Source organism: Pipistrellus kuhlii, unplaced genomic scaffold (genome assembly GCF_014108245.1).
Source record: "Pipistrellus kuhlii isolate mPipKuh1 unplaced genomic scaffold, mPipKuh1.p scaffold_m20_p_17, whole genome shotgun sequence".
NCBI classification, from domain to species: Eukaryota; Metazoa; Chordata; class Mammalia; order Chiroptera; family Vespertilionidae; genus Pipistrellus; species Pipistrellus kuhlii.
This window is the reverse complement of record NW_023425482.1, coordinates 16,360,662-16,381,220: the sequence shown is the minus strand read 5'-3', so window position 1 is coordinate 16,381,220 and position 20,559 is coordinate 16,360,662. Positions and strand designations below refer to the sequence as shown.

The following is a 20,559-nucleotide window of genomic DNA, read 5'->3' as shown; positions in this document are numbered from 1 at the left end:
TATGAGGACAACCTCAGGGCAGATTCGGTTTATTCGGAGGTCACAGTCCTGAAAACCTGCTGCCCATAGGCTCCGGGCCCCGTGGCACACACAGTCCATGGTCCAGGGTAAGGCCGAGTTGGCAGTGATGGCTGAAGACCACACTGGCTCACTCCCACTCCCCCGTCACGTCAGCCTGGGAGTGAGTACTGACCATGAAGTCTATTCAGGCAAGAGCCCGGCTTAAGGAAGGCCACAGGAAATGCCTCAAAGGGCTCTCCAGGGTCAGCCTTACCAAGGGACCCGGCTTCTGTGAGGACTGGTGGTCACCCCCGTCCAGGGCCCCAGCTGGGCCACAGGATTGGTAAAGGCCACAAAGGACACTGAGCTCAGGACCTTCCTATGTCCAGATGGAGCAGAGGCCAAGCCTAGGCCACAGTTCATCACGAGGTCACAGTCCTGTTCCCAAGCACGGTGTCTCTCTCACCAGGGGGCTGGGCCCAAACTCCAGTCGGCTTCCTTTGCGAGCAGATCCATAGAGGTAGGTGGGGAGTCGGAGGCTGAGTGCTCGGAAGGGAGGGGCTGCTGTAGCTCCAGGTTTTCTCCTCTTGCTGAGGGACAGGCCTCATGGGAAGGGGCATCAGGTCGAGTTCTCACTCCCCAACAGCTGCAGGCTCAGGCCCTGCGTGTCCACTTCCACCAGGTGGACGCTGTAGTTCCCGAGGCCCTGCCAGCAAACGACAAGAGGTGGGTAGAGGGCTCTGTGCAAACCTGTGGCCTCCTGGAGGCCGACCTGAGGCCGCAAGCCAGGGGGACACGGAGAGGGCTCCTGCCCCCCACCCATCACCAAACCCAACGCCACCAGGCACCTCAGTCTCGGCCAGCACGGCCTCCAGAGCCTCCTTCTGCTTCGGCTCCTTGGTCAGCAGATAGAGAAAGCCGCCGCCGCCTGCCCCTGCCAGGCTCTGGCCATGCACGTGGGGGGCCAGGACATTCATCATCCGCCGCACAGCCTGGGGCTCACAGCCGGGAGCCATGAGCTTCTTCTGCTCCCAGTACAAGGTCAGGCACTGGCCCAGCAGAGGCAGGCTTCCTGGGGTGGGGGGCAGAGAAGGGAAAGGCGTGCCTGAGCCAGGACATCCTGTCAATGCCCACTTACCGACGCTAACGTGCCCAGAGGTGCTGCTCAACCAGGGGCTGGAAACACGAGTGGCAAAGACCACCTCAAAGGGTTGTCTGAGGACATAAAACCGACATGCGCCCAGCCGTGTTCGGTGAACGATACAGCCACTCCCTTGAACCCTGCTTAGCTCTGTCTCCCTGGCACTCGGTTAAAGGGCCCAGCCTCTTCCCCCACCTGCTTCTTGGCAGATAGGACTGGAAACCCTCCCCGTGATGCAAGTATTGTCCCGAGATACGGCTCCCACGGAAGCAAGACCCTGGGGAGGACAGATGGTAGGCTTCTGTCCCCGGGGGCCTACCACCTACCAGCCCGAAAAGGCCCCTGGCCTTAGACCCAGGGGCGACCAGACCCTCCCTCCCGGTGCCCTGCCCCTGGGAAGAGGCACCTCACCCCGGCGGAAGGCTTTCACGCACTCCTCCGTGTGCCGCACGAGGCTGTGGGCGTTCTGTACAACGGCAGGCAGCCGGGCATACCAGCTCCTCAGCACATCCTGCAGGTGGGGCAGGAGGGTGGGGGCAGGAGGGTGCGATGGAAGGCTGGGCCCTGCAGAGCATCTGCCTCCCTCCCCCCTCCTGGGCTGGGAGCTCACCTGCAGCAGGTTCCGCGCCAGGCGGGTCTTGCCGGTGTACACCAGGAGCAGGTGGTCATTGAGCGTCTGGACGAAGCCCTCAGGCACAGCGATCTCCTCCACCTCCACCTTCAGCGGCAGCTGAGCCCGCGAGCGCCCCACCTTGATGCCAGGCATCAGACCACCCACTTGGTCCTGCCAGCCGCCTCCTGTGAACCCAGAGACCGTCCCTGTTAGAGCCCGTCCGGCCCACCTTCTCTCTCCCAGCCCAGGCTCTGGCAGGAGCCAGCTCCAGCTGCACCGAGTGAGCTGTCCAGCATCTGTCACCAGCCTCGGGAGCAGGCTGAGCCCAGCAAGAGAGAGGGGATTTCACTCCAGAACCCAGAGTGGCTATTGATTAATGTCTGTCCCCAATAGACCATTTAATTTTTTAGAACAAGGGCCCTGTATTTGTTCATCTTATCCCCCAGGGTCCGACCCTGAGTTGGATACTCAATAGTTGTCAACTGACCACATAAAGGGTTTTCCTCAGAAGGAAACTGGAGAGGCCTCCTATTTGCCCCTCTTGCTAATAACTACCTGTTACGGGATGAGAGACATTACAGCAGAAGGAGGGGGCGGGCTGCAAAGGCAGCAGGAAAGTGGCGTAATCGGCATCTCTACATCTTTGTGACCGTTTCCTGCCCAGAATCACGGTGGGGATGAAGCCCGGCATGCTGGGTGACCACAGCACCCTCGGATCATGCCGACAAACCTCTAGGTGGCCAAAACCGGTTTGACTCAGTAGATAGAGCATCGGCCTGCGGACTGAAAGGTCCCAGGTTCGATTCCAGTTAAGGGCATGTACCTTGGTTTTGGGCACATCCCCAGTGGGGGGTGTGCAAGAGGCAGCTGATCGATGTTGCTCTCTCATCGATGTTTCTAACTCTCTATCCCTCTCTCTCTCTGTACAAAATCAATAAAAATATATTTTAAAAAAAAACAAACAACAACAACATCTCTAGGTGCTCCCCATTGGACATGGACTCCAAGGGGCCATGGTGGCGAGAAGGGGGAGAAGACTGTGATCACCGCCATGTTCTGGGCCCTCAGTGCCCCCCAAGTGGCTGGCAGGGAGGGGAGGTGGGCACAGATGACCATAGCCCAGGGGAGGGGCAGGGTGGTTGGGAAGGCGGGCTGAAGGTCCTACCCCTTGCTACAAACCCATTCTCCCCAGCTCCGCCCTCAGGGACAGTCCTGGGTGGCCACAACGTCGTGAGGGATAAACAAGTGCCTAACACACATGAAGGGAGAGCACAGGCTCTCTAGGTGCTCCTAACACATGCGCTCCTTTGAAGGTGAGAGACCTCCAGTTGACCATCACTGGAGGTCAGAGCGATAAGGGAGGAGCCGCAGTCTGTGGCTGCCGGCCACAAGCCCAGGGCAGCCCCGGAGGCTTGGCAGAGTGCCAGTGGCCTCCCTCCCTCCCGGCAGGGGCAGCCCCGTACCTGTGGTGAGCACCTGCTCCAGGTGCAGCACTGCGTGGATCAGGGCCTCCCTGCTCACCTCCCGGCCCGCGGCCCGCTGCAGGGCGGCCAGGGCGGTGCCCGCCAGGATGCTGCTGGTGCCTGCAGGGCAGGGGAGAGGCCAGGCGGGCATGAAACACCTCTGCTGCAGCCCAGACAGGCCCCGCCCCCTCAAGTCTGTTGGGCAGGGGTGGTGAGGAGGAAGGAAGGAGAGTGGATGGCAGCAGGACAGCAGGGCTCACTCACCGAGGCCAGAGCCGTGGGGCAGCTCAGACCAGGTGTGCAGCTCGAAGCCGCCCCCGAAGGCGCGCAGCAGCTGCTCGCTCAGCGAGAGCTTGGACCTGACGTGCACGATCCCCGCACAGATGAAGGCCGCCTTCAGCAGGGCCCCTGCGGAGGGAGCAGCACCCGGCAGGGCACTGGGTCTCCAAAGGCAGACGCAGACAGACCACCCACCGCCACTATTTCCCATCTCGGGGCTCATCGAGGGCAGTGTTTCCCAAACTTCTGACATACGGGTACCCCTTCTATAATTTTCGTAACGCTGAGTGCCCCCCGTACTCACGAGAACGTAGAATTAGGCGCAGCTAAGCACGCCGCAGTGCATATCCCCACCCAACTCCGGTGCAACGCGTACCCCCCACCAAACTCTTCCCGTACGTACCCCTGGGGGTACGCGTACCACACTTTGGGAAACACTGCTCTAGGGGACAAAAGCCCAGCAGCAGTGCAAGTCCCATCCCCAAGCCCCCAAAAGACCCCTGGGCTCCCCAACATGGGCAAATGTGCCAGCTGTACCTCCTGCAGCCGCACGCACCTGGGCAAGGAGACCTCGGGGCGCCTCAAGCTGAATGGCTTAGCCCTCAAGCCAGGCCCCCGTGGCCAGGGGGGTCTCCGGGGTTCTGCCCTACCCCCCCCCCCCCCCCCGCGCCTAGCTGCGTGTGCCGCTCCCGCCGGCAGGTGTGCTGGCGCCTGACCTGGAGCGTGGGGCTGGCAGTAGTCCTTCAGGTCCTCCAGGCTCCGGCACACTATCTTCACGGCCATCTCGTCCCGCCGAGGCCCCACCGCCAGCCACAGCTCGGGCTCCCAGATGCGGCGGGCCCTGGCCCCGATGGGCCGGCGGCCGTCCACTCGCACAGCCAGGCCCAGCACCGCGCCCCCCAGCTCGTAGGCGAGGGGCGGCGTGTCGCTCCAGCCTCCTGTTATGGGATGGAGCAGGACCCCCACGCTGGTCAGGGGGCCGCCTGCCCAGCTCCGGGGCGGCTACCCGCACCCCCCAACTCCGAGGGGGCTCACCGGAGAAATCCACGCGAGCCGGGCACTCGGCCACCACCCACTGCCCGGGGGCCGGCAGCCCCACAGGCTCCATGGAGACAAAGCGCTGGGCAGACATCACGGCCTGGCGGATCAGGATCTGCCCGGCCCCCTCGTAGTGGCGAGCAGCTCGCACTAACAGGACGGGCCTGCCAAGGGGGAGGGGAGAGAGGGCGGCATGGAGCCCCAAACCCAAGCAGGGGGTGGGCCCACAGAAGTCAGGGCCCACCTCTCTCTATAAGAATGATCAGGGCCACCGAAACCGGTTTGGCTCAGCGGTAGAGCGTCGGTCTGCGGACTGAAGGGTCCCAGGTTCGATTCCGGTCAAGGGCATGTACCTTGGTTGCCGGCACATCCCTGGTAGGGGGTGTGTAGGAGGCAGCTGGTCGATGTTTCTCTCTCATCGATGTTTCTAGCTCTCTATCCCTCTCCCTTCCTCTCTGTAAAAAATCAATAAAATATATATATATATATTTTTTTAAATGATCAGGGGCTTCTCCAGGGTTCTGACGTCATCGGCACCCACCTGCTCAGCCACTTGTCCCGCTCCTGGGCGAGGGCCTTCACGCCCCCAGCCAGGTCTCCGCACTCCAAGAACGAGAAGGGCCGGACCCACTCGGGATTGGCAGCCGGCCCGCTCCGTAAGCCGCCTTGGCCTTCTGCCATGCAGCCCAGGACGTCTGCCACGCAGGCCAGCACCCGGGCCGCCACGCCTGGGTCTCCTGCACCCGCTGCCACTGAGGGGCCAGAAGCCGATGGTTAGGGAGGGGACCCACCCGCAATGCCCTCTTCCCCGAGAGACTGTCCAACGGCCCCCAGACATGCCTGGTCCCTCACACCTCTTCTCTTTGCCCAAGATGTACCCTCACCTGTGAATGCACACCCACGCCTCTGCTTGGCACAAAGTTCTCATCCTGCCGACCCCAGCCCAGCCCAGCCCAGCCCAGCTGTGCCTCTTTACCCCCCACCCCCCCAGGTGGCCCAGAGTGGTTAAGAACTCAGATTCAGTACCAAAACCGGTTTGGCTCAATGGATAGAGCATCAGCCTGTGGACTGAAGGGTCCCGGGTTCGATTCTGGTCAGGGGCATGTACTTTGGTTGTGGGCACATCCCCAGTGAGGGGTGTGCAGGAGGCGGCTGATCGATGTTTCTCTCTCATCGATGTTTCTAATTCTCTATCTCTCTCCCTTCCTCTCTGTAAAAAATCAATAAAATATATTTAAAAAAAGAACTCAGACTTGGGGTCAAACTGTCCGTGTTCGGTCTCAGTGCCACCCCACCCGCTGTAAGTGGTTAACTTCAATAGGGGTCACTTTCCACCATCACTGGGATCATAAATGAGGTGCTGCCTGCCTGGGAGAGCCTGCCACCTCCCCTGGGCTCTGGCACCTCCGTTTTGGCGCCCAGTACAAAACACGGAGGGTTTGCTGATGCTCGTTGGGCCCAGAGGCTCTGGCCCAGGCCTCAGCCTCTCGTCCAACCCCCTACTGACAAGAACGAAGCTCCCAGGAATCTGGAAGCAAACTCCACTGTGTCTCTCCCCGACTTTGAAGTCTCCCACCTCCTGTCGTCATCCACCCAGAGGGCAGCTAGGGCAGGGGACGCCAGCTCTGGCTTCCCCGCACAGAAACCCAGCCACTCACCCTGGTCCAGCGTGGCCAGCAGGAGCCCGGGGCGGCCCTCGCGGACGGCGGCCCGGATCAGCGGGCGCAGGCTGAGGTCCTGCCTGGCCTCCAGCACCCTGCGCGCCTTGTGCAGGGCCTGGCGGAAGAACAGGTCCCGGCGGGAGGCCAGGGTGGCGCCCCGGTCCAGGCAGGGCTGCAGCTGCTCCCAGGACAGGCGCCAGGAGGCCCGCCAGGCCCACAGGGCCTCGCCCCCGTCCTCCTGGGGGTCCAGCATCCACAGCATGTCCCTGGGCCCCAGGGCCCTCGAGGGGTGGAGCACAGGAAAGAGGCGGGCGGTGAGGAGGCAGCGCTCCGTGGGGGGCGTGTCCGGGTTCCACAGGTCCCAGTTTCTGATGGGGGTGGGGGTGGGGGGGGAGAAGGCACGTGAGCAGGAGGGAAGCCTGGGCTCCTGCTTCCTCCCGGAGGCCTGACTGCCTGTCCACTGGGGGAGGGGCTGGCTAATTCACAGGGAGTAGGGGGGACAGGACAAATTCTTCTAGGGCAGTGTTTCCCAAACTTCTGACATATGTGTGCCCCTTCTATAGTTCTCGTAACGCTGAGTACCCCTCATACTCATGAGAACGTAGAATTAGGCGCAGCTGAGCACGCCGCAGTGCATATCCCCACCAAACGCCGGTGCAACGCGTACCCCCACCAAACTCTTCCCGTACGTACCCCTGGGGGTACGCGTACTACACTTTGGGAAACACTGAGCTAGGTGGTGGCACAAGCAGGCAACTTGGGGCAGGAGACAAACTGTCCTGCCCCCTTTCCCAGGCCTCTGAACAAAATCCCAAAAAGCCTGAGCACAGGCAGGACTTAGAAACTGTCCAGGGGGAAAGTGCTGGGGAGGGTCAGGCTGCCCCAAACCACCCCAGGCCCCGGGGCTGGTGGGAGGAAGGGCAGGTGGTGCTCTGGGGCTGAGGCAGAGATGAGCCGGGAAGAAGCGGCCGCCCTGGAGTCCCTCTTACCGGATGCCTGTCTTCTGGAAGAACTCATCCCAGGGCATGTTGAGGTATGTTCCCGTCCCCTGTCTCTGGGGGAAGCGGAGGAAGCAGTCAGGTCTTCGGGAACCACAGGAAGGGGAGGGGTCGGGGACACGAAGACCAGAGGGGACAGGAGGAGAGAGACTTGCACATAGGAAAGCAGCTTCTGAAACAACCGCTGTGTCAAGCCCTGGAGCTCAGCGATCCTGCCCAGGTGCCCGGGAACCTGGCACAGAATCCCGGTTCCAGGCCCAGTCCACTCTCATTGGCTCTGCAGCCCGGGGCAGGCCACCTCCCTCTCTGATCCTCAGGCTCCAGCCTGGCAGAGCCGCTGAGGAGGGAGAGGAAGGCATGGCGAGACTCGACCGGCTACAGCCTATCCCTCGGGCAGCGAGCCCTGCAGCAGAGTGGGACCTAGGCTGGGGTCCCGGGCCCCCCCCCCCAAAGCCTAAAGATGGGGGTGAGGGGATGGACGCAGGGCGGGCACCTACTTCCCAGCTGTCCAGGCGTCCAACCAGGGTGAAGGCACGCACAGGGGCTCCGTGCAGCCGCACGTGGTGCCCCCTCAGGACGAGGTCGCGCAGCTCCAAGCCCTGCAGCGCCTCGGACTGGGCCGCGTCCAGGCCGCTCACAAAGCAACCGGTGCCGACGTGAATGGGGCCCTGGCGAGGGAGAGGGCAGGCATCCTGAGGGAATGGTGCCGCTCCAGGCACCCCTCACACACACACACACACACACACACACACACACACACCCAGGGCCTGGCCCCCACCGCCTTGCCCGCCCTCTGCCCCTGCTCTCGGGCCTCACCTGCAGGTGGCAGTGCTGCAGGACACTCCCGGCACCCAGCCGGACGGCGCCCTCCAGCAGGCAGTTGACCACAGAGCTCCCAGCCCCCAGCAGCTGCGGCTCCTGAGCAGCCCGGGAGAGAGAAGGTCCTGAGCACCCTCTACAGTACACCCTGCCCTGGCTCCAGCTTCCGGCTGACTCCCATCCCGCCCGTTCACGCTGCTCCCAGCGGCGAGCTCTCCTGCACGGCCCCCTCAGAGAAGTCCGAACTCAGACATGGAGGTCCCACCCGATGGCAGCTTCCCCAGGAAACCTCTCCCACCGGTCCAGGAACCCCCGCCACGCGGAGGGCAACCTCGGAAACCTACCCGTCCGCCTTCCTCAGCACCAGGGCCCGGACCCAGGCCCATCCCCTCCTCACATGTGCTTGTCTCCCCCAAACGGTCCCCAAAGAAAGGGGTGGGGTCTTCTCTGGCTTCTCCCCCAGGCAGACCTGGATGGAGACTCCTAACGTGACCCCTTCCTGGCTCTGTGGCCTCAGGCAAGTCACTGAACCTGTCTGAGCCTCTGGCCTGGCGCCCAACGGGGATAAGGACGCCTGTTGTGTTCCTGGGTGATCTGCTCCATGCATGGGCTATTCCTTCCCTTTCTAGGAGCCCCTATCCCACCGTTCCTCAGGCAGCTCTGCTGGTCTCACCTCCACCTGGGAGTGCACCACCTGAGCCCCGGGGGCCCCAGGAAGCGTGAGGCTGAGCAGGAACTCGCTGGCCGAGGAGGTCATGTAGCTGTAGCTGCCGTCGGGGATATACGCTGAAAAGACACAAGCAGTGACCCCACCCCTCTGCCCGCTGCTGCTGCCCCGAGCCCAGCCAGGCCTCTCCAGCCAGAAGACACATCTTCATCAGGCCCTGGAGGGCAGGCCTGGCAATGAGCCCATCGTGCTGATGGGGAAGCTGAAATCCAGAGAGGCTCGGTAACCTGCCCTGAGTCACACAGCTAGGACATGGAGAGACTGGGACTGGAGCCCAGGAATAAAGACAAAAGGAAGAGCCGGCCGACACCGGTTTGGCTCAGTGGATAGAGCGTCGGCCTGCCGACCGAAAGGTCCCAGCTTCGATTCCGGTCAAGGGTATGTACCTTGGTTGCGGGCACATCCCCAGAAGGGGGTGTGCAGGAGGCAGCTGATTGATGATTCTCTCTCATCGATGTTTCTAACTCTCCATCCCTCTCTCTTCCTCTCTGTGAAAAATCAATAAAATATATATATTTTTAAAAAAAGACAAAAGGAAGAGCCGGCCGAAACCGGTTTGGCTCAGTGGATAGAGCGTCGGCCTGCCGACCGAAAGGTCCCAGGTTCGATTCCGGTCAAGGGCATGTACCTTGGTTGCGGGCACATCCCCAGAAGGGGGTGTGCAAGAGGCAGCTGATCGATGATTCTCTCTCATCGATGTTTCTAACTCTCTCTCCCTCTCCGTTCCTCTCTGTAAAAACTCAATAAAATGTTATTTTTTTAATTAAAAAAAAAAGACAAAAGAAGAGAGTTATGGGGGGTTGGGGAGAGTCGGGGGTGTCAGGCCTCTGGGTTGGGAGAGGACACTGGGCTGACACAGGCACGAGACCTGCCCGGCCCAGGAGCCCAGGGACCAGGCGGGAGGCAGCCTTGCAGCGCTGGGTAGGGCAGGGCGTCCTCACCCTGTGGCCACCCTGCCCAGGCAGCCGAGAGGCAGCACCCACCCACGGTGAGGGGCTGGTCACGGAGCTCCCGCCAAAGCGTGGTCCGAGCGACCCGGAGGTAGCCCTCGGCGTCCGCGTCGCTGCGCCCCGTCTCCGGAGGCCGCCCCGCCAGGAAGGCCTCTCTGCCCACGTTCCGGGCCATGCACAGCAGGATGTCGAAAAACAGAGACAGCTGGGACGAGGATAGGAAGCACAGCTATTGGGGGGAGGGGGGGCAGTCCCATCCCCAGAGGCACGGGCCCCGAGAGGGGAAGGGGCCGCCTTGAGGTCACAGAGCCAGTGTCAGGGTCTTTCCCGCAGGCCAGGGCCCCCGCCCCCACCCTCCGTCACCTGGACAGGCCGGGCTCCGGAGTCCAAGCCCATGTAGGTGCAGGCGTCCAGGGGTGGGCTCACGTGAGTGGCCAGGAGGTGCTCGGCGGTCTCCACGGAGAAAAAGGCAACTCCGGAGACCTGGAGGAGCCCCCAGGAGGGTCAGGCGGCGGGGCCCTGGGGTCAGGCGTGGGCCTGAGTTGCGGGAGACACATAAAGATGGACCCGAAGGCTGGCTGCTACGCCAGGCGGAGTCCTTCACCCTCGGGACCACTCCTGCACCCGGATCCCAGGCCTCCTGGAGGGGGGTCCCCTGAACAGGGACCCCTCTCAGTTCTCAGGCCTCCCCCCACAAAAAACCTGGTCCTGCCGAAACCGGTTTGGCTCAATGGATAGAGCGTCGGCCTGCGGACTGAAGGGTCCCGGGTTCGATTCCGGTCAAGGCATATGCCTTGGGATGCGGGCACATCCCCAGTGGGGGTTATGAAAGAGGCAGCTGATCGATGATTTTCTCTCATCGATGTCTCTAGCTCTCTGTCCCTCTTTCTTTCTCTCTGTAAAAAATCAATAAAATATATATATATATTTTTTAAAAAAACCTAGTCCTCGATCACCCCCTGGTCTGGTCCCAGACCCTCGCCCACCACGCGGATCCCTGTCCTTCATTCTGGAAGGAGCCCCCACGTCGGCCTCCAGACTTCCTCCCAATGCATTCCTGAACGCCCTCTCCCCTTTCCCGTCCAGGACAAGACCCTTTCCTCAGACTCTCGCTCCACCTGCTCCTCCACCTCACATTCTGGCTCTGTCCTGCCCTGGAGTCTTCCAGGAGGAGTAGAGCGCTTCCCCCGAGCAGGAAGGCAAACCCTCCCTCTTCCATGGGGGCCCTCAGAGCCCCCCAACCCGGGCACAGCCCTACCAGCGGCACCCGCCCATCGGGCCTGGCGCACCGCTGCAGGTCCGCCTCGCTGGCCTGGTAGTGAATGTCTAAGACGAAGCCCTGTGTCGGGGGAGAGAGCAGAGTTAGGGAAGGGGGCCAAGGACCGTCAGGATCAGGGACACAGCGAGGGCGTTCTCCGGGGAAAACCAGGCGCATGTCTGAAGGTCCCAGCGTGCTGCGGGGAGCACTGTCCCACCCGACAGTGCTCTGCATGTCTTCCCGGCCCCGCCCAGCACGGAGCCTGGCCCGGGGGCCATGTGCAAGGCCCGTCTGGTGACAGACTCAGTGAGCCTGAGGGCTGCTGCCATAGAGGAAACGTCTCCGGATCCAGACTGTACCAGCAAGAGCACAGGGCCAGGAGGCCAGCCCAGCCCGGCTCGCCGGCCAGTGCCACGGCCCCAGGGGCACTACCTGGGCGTCGGTGAGGTAGACGCCGTGGTTCTGGGCGTAGGCTGTGGTTCCTGGGAAGGCGATCACTCTGGCTCCCCGGAAGCCGTCCCAGGTGATCCCTGTGAGCAGAGAAGTCAGGGGCCTCCCTGGGGCCCCCAACCCACCTAAGGCAGGGAGGCCCCCAACCAGGTAAAGATAAGAGCTCGGGGCGGGGGGGGGGGGGCATCCGGGCACCTCGACAAGGAAAAGATGGCTCCCAAGCCACATGGACATTCCTCTGGGAGAATGACGACGCCTCCCCTCCCCTCCCAAAGTTCTACCCCAGCCCGGGAGGGCCGAGGGGCAGGGCTGGTGACTCCATAGCCGCCCCTCCGGACGGGGCAGTGGGCCAGGCCCAGGAATGGTGAGCTAGGACAGGCCCAGCCCCACTCTGGCCGCGCCGGGAGGAGGTCCCGCGCCGCCTCGGGGGGCTCACCTGGGTTGGGAGGCACGGACAGCAGCATGTCGGTGCTGGAGACCCACACGCCGGGCGGGGAGCCCGGGCCCAGCTGCGGGGGAGAGCACAGATGCCAACGGTGGCCTGGCCCAGCCCTTCCTCTGCTCCCCACGCAGCCCAGCGTCCATCCAGCCTGTCCCCCTGCTCCAGGGAGACTCTGAGGCAGGGGTCCTCAAGCTTTTTAAAGTGGGGGCCAGATCACGGTCCCTCAGAGAGCTGGAGGGCCGGACTATATGAACAACTAATTCCTACTGTAACACCTCGGCTGCGCTTACTGCCCAAAAAACCTGGCGGGCCGGATCAGACTCCTCTGCGGGCCGCATGTGGCCCGCGGGCCGCAGTTTGAAGACGCCTGCAGTCTGAGGTCACAGGGGCCTTCCCAGACCCTCCTGCCCAGCTCCGGGGACCACGCCTCCCTGCAGGTTTGCCAACACGAATTGCCTAAAGCTCTAGCTCCAGGCTCCGCCAAAGCCATTCTTGCCGGCATCTCCGTCGGAGCCAGGATGGGGCTATCTATCGCGGGTGGTGCAATGGGAGGGGAACCAGGCCCTAAGGCGCCCGCTGGCCTCACCCGATGGGTCATGATGTCCAGCAAGCGGTCCAGGTTGCAGACCAGAGCCTCCACAGGGGCCTGGGGGTTCTCCACGGGGAGGCAGGTGAAGGCACGGCCACAGTCATCGAAGGGGAAGTCCCGGCCCTGCGGGGGAAGCGGGGACAGGGGAAGGACCCCTTGGGGCAGAGAGCCTGGGGACACCCCGGGAGCTGTGCAGAGGCGTAAAGTCATCCAGCCAGAGGGTTTTCCCGTGCAGTTCTCCCAAGTCCATGGTTACAGTAAAGAGCTAGAAAATTCAGATAGGCAAAAAGAAAATCTCCCAGGAGTAATAACTATTCCTCTCATTGTGAGGTATATCCTTTCAGACTTATATGCATATATTCTTTAATTTTTTATTTTATTTTTTTAATATATTTTATTGATTTTTAAAATATATATAGATTTTATTGATTTTTTTTACAGAGAGGAAGGGAGAGGGATAGAGAGTTAGAAACATCAATGAGAGAGAAACATCGATCAGCCGCCTCCTGCATACCCCCCACGAGGGATGTGTCCACAACCAAGGTACATGCCCTTGACCGGAATTGAACCTGGGACCTTTCAGTCCACAGGCCAATGCTCTATCCACTGAGCCAAACTGGTTTCGAATTTTATTTTATTTTTTACAAAAATGAGATTCTCAAAAGGTAGAAACAACAGAACTTACACACACACACACACTCACAGGTAAAACTGGGGAAATATCATTGGGAACTATATAAAGGCAGGTCCCACTTTAAGCATTTAACGGATCATCTCAGCACATCCACACAAAGCAGGAACCATCGCCATCCTGATTTTACAGATGGGGAAACTGAGGCCTGGAAAGGGTCAAGTGCCTTGCCCAGGGTCACAGAGCTGGGAAGTCTCTTTCAAGGCGCAGAATTAGATGGACTTATTAATCCCTTTCTACTATCCCACCAGGATGGTATGCTATTTATATTTAGCCAGCTCCCTATTTTTTTATTTTTATTTTTTTTAATACGTGGATCCATTCTGACTCCAATTCTTCTGGATTTGCACACACACACACAAAAAAAAAACACCTTGCAAACGCACCCCTACCCAACCCTGGGGATCAAAGGTCCCAGCCTTCTGCATGGCACCCCGCCCAGCATCGTACTAACCATGTGCAGGATGAGGATCCGGGCCGACTGCAGCACATCCGCGGTGACCACCTGTCAGGAGTGGAGGAGCCCTGTAGACGGAGGCCCGGGCGGACGGCACCGAGGGCGGCCCCCTCTCGCCTGGGGAGAGGCCCCGACACAAAGCCACGGAGGGACGACGAGAGCACTCACGCTGAAGCCCGCCCGGGCGCTCAGGTGCTCGGCAGCCACCAGCAGGGCGTTGAGGGTGGCTCCGCCGCTGCCCACGCGCGTCTCAGGGTCCTCCACGGCCAGCAGCAAAGTCCCGGCGGGGATCTGCTCTCGTTTCTGCCGCACCTCCAGCTCTGTGGTCAGAACACACAGCTGGGACCTGCTCCCCCGCCTCCCAGCCCTGCTCCCAGGCAGCTGACGCAAACCTACTGATGATTTATTATTTCATCTTTGACTCGGTAGCGTTTCATGTAGCCGTAGCTCATTAGCTCTTCGCCCAACCCGCTGAGGTAGGTACAATTATTCCCATTGGACAGATGAGAGAACCGAGTCTCAATGAAGTGACACGATAGGCCAAAGGTCACACGGCTAGGAAGAGGCAGACTCTAGGTTTGAGCTACAGGAGGTACAGGGGTTACGGGGAGGGGTTCCGACATTAGGGCAGAGTGGGGAGGGAGGGCGCCCTACCTTTCTGGAAGACCTCAACACTATCCTTGTACTGGTACGTCAGGATGATAACCGTCCAATCGACCCCCTGGGGCTGCTCCATTCTAGCCAAAGTTGAGGGGCTTCCTGAGGCAGAAATAGAGATGTACGTGAATTATTTTGTTATCATAGCCTAAAATTGATTTTTGTGTTGCTTTTTAAAAAAATTTTTAAGTTATCGCAGGTCTCGATATGCTAAATCTTGTACCAAAAAATAAGAAGCTTATCCAGATTTTGATGAATAGGATCTGGGCACACCTGAAACTCCTTTTGACCCTAAACTCTCCTTTGGAAGCCAATAAAAAAAAAATAATAATAAATATAATAAATAAATAAATAAAACAAAACAAGGGAATTATAAAACCTGATGAACAATATTAACTGTTAACTATAATAGAATCAGAGGTATGGAAGGGGAGTGGACTGATGATTCTCAGGCAAAAGAGGAGTGGAGGGTGAGGGAAGAGACTGAACATAAACTGTGCACCTATGGATGAGGACAATGGGGGTTGGGGAAAGGGCAGAGGGTGGGGTAGGAACCTGGTGGAGGGGAAAAATGAGGAACTTTTGTAATAATATGAACAATAAAGGTTTATTTAAAAAATTATGTTATGTTAGAGACAAGGCTTAATAACTTTTCTTTTTTAACTAAAACACACACACACACACACACACACACACCACACTTAGAGGTAAAGAACGTTTAAGTTCCTTATCTGTTTTCTTTTGCTTTGGAGACGACAAGGTTTCTAGAAATGCTAAGTTTTAATTTTTTTTTTTTCCTCCCCCTGGAAACCTGTCACCAAGGGGATTTTTGTGTTGTTTTATGAATGTTAACACTCGCCTAGATTCTTGTGGTCACCACGACTACAGTCACACTTGACAATCCCCCATCAGTTCTCTACAGCTAGAGTTAGAATGAAATCTTTTTTTTAAAATATATTTTATTGATTTTTTACAGAGAGGAAGAGAGAGGGACAGAGAGCTAGAAACATCGATGAGAGAATCATCGACCAGCTGCCTCTTGCACACCCCCCACTGGGGACATGCCCGCAACCAAGGTACATGCCCTCAACCGGAATCGAACCCGGGACCCCTATGTCCGCAGAACGACGCTCCATCCACTGAGCCAAACCAGTTTCGGCTGGAATGGAATTTTTTAAGTTTGGCTTCTTTCACCCAACATCATGCCTCTGAGATTCACCCAAGTTGCCTGTGCCTATCAGCACTGCAGTTCTTTCTCCGCATGGACCTGCCACAGTCTGTTTCTCCGTCCACTCCCTGAAGGACATCTGGGCTGCTTCCAGGTTTTGACAGCCATTAGATCAGAGCTGCTATAAACATTCATGTGCAAATTTAGAATGAACCTAAGACTCCATCTCTCCCGGTGGATACCTTGGCGTGGGATTGCTGGGTCATGTGATAAGCGTGTCTTAAGACTTTCTCATTCTGGGTGCACGTGATGTCCTCGGGAGAGGCAGTAAGGGGAGCAAGGGCTTACCCCTTTCTGCACCACTGGCCCCTCAGCATTCAGTCATTGGCTGTGATCTGGGAGGAGGGAGGGCCTAACCTCCCAGGCTCCTGAGGCTGGAGGGAATTCCCTGGAGAAGAAGACAGCTGTGGGAGGAGTGCACCAGCCTGTTCAGGGGACCTAGGCAGGGTGCCAATGGTGCCCGCTATTAGGGACTTCACAGCGGGGCTGGGGTGGGGGGGAGAGATCTCCCCTCCCAGAAGCTCCCCACCTGAAAGAGGCTGCAACCCCACCTGCCACCATCTTCTCTCAGGCCCTCTGAGCAAGTGAAGGGAAGATGAGGCCAAAGTTATGGCTTCACCCCCTTCCTATCTCCCCCAACGTTACTCTCCTACCAGACGGGAAACCGATCTGACTCCAGAGCCCTGCAGACAGTCTCCGGGAGTGCCCTGGCATCTGCCCTTGGCAGAGTCCCCACGGCTGCCCTGGGAAGCAGCCCACCCAACCCCTTCCCTCCAACCCCCAGAGCTCAGTGTCAGAGCGATGGGGGCGCTCGCTGCATGCCTTCCCAGAGGCACCTCAGCTCGTGTCTTCTCAGGCCCTATTCCTCTGCCACAGGCGGGCAGACACTACCACTTAGCAACACCCACACGCCCACAAGCTTGCAGGGGAAAGCCTCACCGCAAACAGAAAGTGCTCTGTTCCCTGCTCAGCCCAGGAGGGAAGTCCAGAGGGGAAATCTGAGCTGAGATCTTGGCCAGGCTCCCGAGGGCGAAGGGATTCCCAGGGATGCCCAGATGGCCTTCGGGAGAAATGGGTGGAGGAGATTCCCACTTGACCATCAACATGCTGATGTGATCTTTGGCGCCCCTGCCCCCTCCAGCCTCCTGAAGCAGGCATGTAAGTGACCATCGTCCCCAGCTTGTTCACATGGAGGCCATGCTTCCCAACTGCTCCCAACCAATGACTCTGCGCAGGAGGACCAGGAAGACAGACCCCTTCCGGCAATTTAGGGACCCTCTGACAGGCAATCGTGGCCCCGGGACTCCCCACCCGCCTCACAGAAACTCGTAGAACCTCAGTCTGAGACTGCTCCTGCCCATCACTCCCCTGCTGCCTCCACTTCCCTCCTCATCTTCCCTCCCCCCAATAACTCTACCCCCATCTTGGTCTCGGCTTCTCCAAGGACCTGAACCAACGTGGAGAGTATACTATCATCTCCTTCTTGGCACCGTCAAAGGAGCAACCACTGTGTGAACCTCTAACTTAATGTGTGGAAAGTACTATCTTTATCCTAAAAAAAAAACAGATGAGGAAACTGAGGCACGGGGAGACTGAGTCACATGTCCAAGGTCACACAGCTAGCAAGTGGCAGAGCCAAATCCGAACTCAGTGGTGACAGGTGATCTGACTTTGGATGGTGGGTGCAATGCACAGATATTGTAGCACAGAAACCCACACCAGAGGACAACCTTTATGTTCGTGTTGACCAATGTCTCCCCAGTAAATTGAATTAATAAATAAATAAAAATCTGCTGAAACCGGTTTGGCTCAGTGGTAGAGCGTTGGTCTGTGGACTGAAAGGTCCTAGGTTCGACTCCGGTCAAGGGCATGTACATTGGTTGTGGGTACATCCCCAGTAGGGAGTGCCCTGGCAGTAGGGGGTGTGCAAGAGGCAGCTGGTCAATGTTTCTCTCTCATCGACGTTTCTAGCTCTCTATCTCTCTCTCCTCCTCTCTGTAAAAAATCAATAAAATATATTTTAAAAATAAATAAATAAATAAATAAATAAAAATCTGAGCTCGGACACTTTGGTTCCAAAGTCCATTCTCTTAACCACTACACCGAATCTGCTGTGTAGGAATAAAAAATAAAAAAAAAGAACAAAAGGAATAAATATATATATAAAGGGCTCCATTCAGGTGGCAATGAAATGGGGAGGCGTTTCTCCGCCTCTAATGACTTCACCTCTCTGAGCCTCAATTTCCTAATCTGAAAACTAGGGCCAGCAACACTGACTTCCTAGGACCTCCGAGGACCGTGACCAGCGTTAAATAAGATGTAAAATGGGCGGCACACGGCGGGAGCTCAATGAATGGTAGTTCTCCCCAGCAGGGAAAGGAAGCAGGAGAGTTTAACTTGGCTCTGAAGCTGGTAGGAATGAAGGCTCTGAAAGAGCTTCTGAGTCAAAGATGATCCTGAAGAAGAAAAAACAATCAGGGAAGCCCTCGCCGGTTTGGCTCAGTGGATAGTATAGGCCTGCTGTTCTGGGTTTCGATTCCGGCCAAGAGCATATGTCCACATTGTGGGCTCGATCCCCAGTAGGGGGGCATGCAGGAGGCAGATGATCAATGATTCTCATCATTGTTTCTCTCTCTCTCTCCCCCTCTCCCTTCCTTTCCTCCTGCACACCCCACACTGGGTATCGAGCCTGCAACAGGGGCATGTGTCCCTGACAGGAATCGAACCTGGGACCCTTCAGTCCACAGGCCGACACTCTATCCACTGAACCAAACCAGCTAGGCTGTCCCATAATTTTTTTTTTATTACTTGCTGTAAATGGCTTGGTGTCAATCTTTTCAGGGGACCCTTTGCTGAAGTCTTTGTGTAGGCTCACTGCTTTCAGGCACAACATGTTGCCATCAATCAGAACACATTTTCTGTTCATGTCTTCTACCCACAAATTGAATGCCCCTTTTCATCTTAATGAAGCACTTATCCCTTACAGCGGCTGTGTAACTTTTGCAGTTTGAAGTGACAGCAAAACTAGCACAGATTTCTTTTTCCCTTCTTCACAATTTCACAGATAGAAGATTCATTCTTGCCACAGATCTTAGCAACCTCAGCATATGATTTTTTTCTCTTTCCTTAGTAAGTGGAGAACTCTCACCTCACATAAAGGAAGCACTTCAAAAAAAAGAAAGAAAGAAAGAAAGAAAGCACTTCACAGCTACACCAGCCCGTCTGAATGGCCAGCACCACTACTCTTGCACTATGGGGCCATTATCAAGTCAAATAAGGGTTACCTGAACTTCGATACCTGACGGTGGATCTGATAACCAAGAAAGTTACTAAGTTACTAGCCAGTTGGTAGCATATACAGCGGGAATATGTGGGACAAAGGGGTGATTTATATCCCAGGCAGGAGGGAGTCTTAAGCCTTCATCCGTTCACTCAGAACTTCAGACAACTTAAAGCACGCATTGCTTATTTCTGGAATTTCCATTTACTATTTTCCCGATGGAAGACCTCACGTAAAAACAAAACCGCGGATCAAGAGGGGACTCGCTGTAACTGAGATTTGTGCACAGTGACCAGACCCCTATCGTGCACACTGAGGCGGGAAAAGCGACCTCAAAGCAAAATCGGCAGCGAAGACATCCAGCACCCCACCTGCCTGTGGGTGCCCCTATCTCCTCCCTCTTCCCGGCGTCCCCAAGTCTCCTACTCCCATTACAAGACCCGAGCAAAAGGGTGGCAGGACCTGCTGACCCCCACCCCCTGCAGCCAGGGGGTGCCCAGGGTGCCAGCAGAGCTCTTCGGAGACTCCCTGCCTCGGCCCTGCCCCTCGCAGAGATCTGGCCGCGAATTGGCGAGTGGAGGGGTGAGCTGTGCGAAGCAGAAACGCGTGGACCCACATACCTGCCTCCGCTGGGCGCTGGGCTCAGCCGGCTTTTAAGGGGGACTGCGTGTCCCTTCGCGGCGCATCCTGGGAAATGTAGTTTCCCCTCCCTTCCACCGGCCCAGGCTTGTCCTCTGAAAAAAAAACAAAAAAAAACAACCCTGCTCCCACCTATCGCAGGGCAAGCACGTTCCAAAAGGGCAATCAGGGATCAGGTCCAGGAAAAGGGTGAGGCGGGAAGGTGGCTCCGTGGGCCAACAAAACTACAACTCCCAGAGGAGCCAAGCGTCTTAAAGACATAGGCTCATTTTCTGGGACTCCGCCTTTTCAGGTTTGGGTTTGTTGTATGTTTAACCTTCTGGCCGGGACTTGCTTTTCTCTCCAGAAAATAAATCCTGGAGCAGGGCGGAGGACGGGAGCACCATAGGTGTTGCCTAAGATTGGTTAGCAGTGAGTGCTCTCTAGGCTTTCTGCACGTGGGTGCAAACGGAAGACACTTTCCAGCTCTGCAGTGGAAAAAGAGGGTCTGCAGAGTTCTGAATGGCAGCCTTGTTTGTAATCGCAGAAAATGGGAAACACTCTCCCTTTGGGGTCCTGGAGAAACAAAGGCATATCCATGCAATGTAATACTGTGCCGCCTTTAGAACCAGGCAGAACTTTATGTACAATAGGAAACGTGCCCACGACATTTTGTGGAGGGACAAGAAGCAAGGTGTTGCTGCCCTGACCGGTTTGGCTTAATGGATAGAGTGTTGGGCCTGCGGACTCGAGGGTCCCAGGTTCAATTTCAGTCAAGGGCATGTACCTTGGTTGTGGGCACATCCCCAGTGGGGGATGTGCAGGAGACAGCTGATTGATGTTTCTCTCTCATCGATGTTTCTAACTCTCTCTCCCTCTCACTTCCTCTCTGTAAAAGCATCAATAAAATATATATTTTTTAAAAGAAGAAGAGGAAGAAGCAGCAGCAAGTTGTTCGAACCCTATGTACGCGGGAAGCCACTTATGTCAAAAATAATGTGTCTGGACACATGGTATGTGTGGGAACTGGCCTGGAAGGGAACACACCCTGGGGCAGAGAATGCCAGGAATGGGGAGAAGCAAGGAGAACTTAGGCCTTATCTGTATTTCTGGAATTTTTCTTACGGAAGGCACTTTCCAAACCTACTGTCATTAATAGGGAGCCAGGGAGGCCCTGCCTTCAGTCTCAAAGGAGATGGG

The 20,559-nt window shown here is 57.5% G+C and overlaps 1 protein-coding gene across 2 annotated transcripts; it reads right to left on the bottom strand.

The window, feature by feature from the left end:
- Positions 1–13: 13 nt before the first annotated feature.
- FCSK (fucose kinase) lies at positions 14–19,566 on the bottom strand. Of its 2 annotated transcripts, none has more exons than XM_045582692.1 (24): positions 19,362–19,566; positions 14,231–14,335; positions 13,745–13,896; positions 13,574–13,624; positions 12,426–12,551; positions 11,834–11,906; positions 11,380–11,504; positions 10,948–11,028; positions 10,053–10,172; positions 9,723–9,894; positions 8,686–8,798; positions 8,010–8,111; positions 7,691–7,861; positions 7,185–7,249; positions 6,193–6,563; positions 5,076–5,286; positions 4,532–4,698; positions 4,213–4,434; positions 3,482–3,625; positions 3,218–3,337; positions 1,752–1,939; positions 1,553–1,652; positions 849–1,072; positions 14–706 (listed from the first exon to the last, which is right to left on the bottom strand). In XM_045582692.1, exons 2-24 carry the CDS (start codon positions 14,310–14,312, stop codon positions 620–622), a joined length of 3,267 nt encoding a protein of 1,088 aa, XP_045438648.1. In that variant the 5' UTR covers positions 14,313–14,335; positions 19,362–19,566; the 3' UTR covers positions 14–619. The 2 variants fall into 2 exon arrangements, with proteins under 2 accessions (XP_045438648.1, XP_036296947.1); XM_036441054.2 differs by having other exon boundaries at positions 11,380–11,477; positions 19,362–19,563.
- Positions 19,567–20,559: the final 993 nt, after the last annotated feature.

What these genes read in the sequence shown, in the direction of transcription:
- FCSK (XM_045582692.1), bottom strand. Translation starts at nt 14,312, where the DNA reads ATGGAGCAGCCCCAGGGGGTCGATTGGACGGTTATCATCCTGACGTAC. An exon ending in TGACCAGCCCCTCACCGTGG is followed by an intron (nt 8,799 to 9,722) that starts GTGGGTGCTGCC and finishes GTGTCTTTTCAG; the next exon opens with CGTATATCCCCGACGGCAGC. An exon ending in CTGCCAGCCCCACGCTCCAG is followed by an intron (nt 3,626 to 4,212) that starts GTCAGGCGCCAG and finishes CTCCCTCCGCAG; the next exon opens with GGGCCCTGCTGAAGGCGGCC.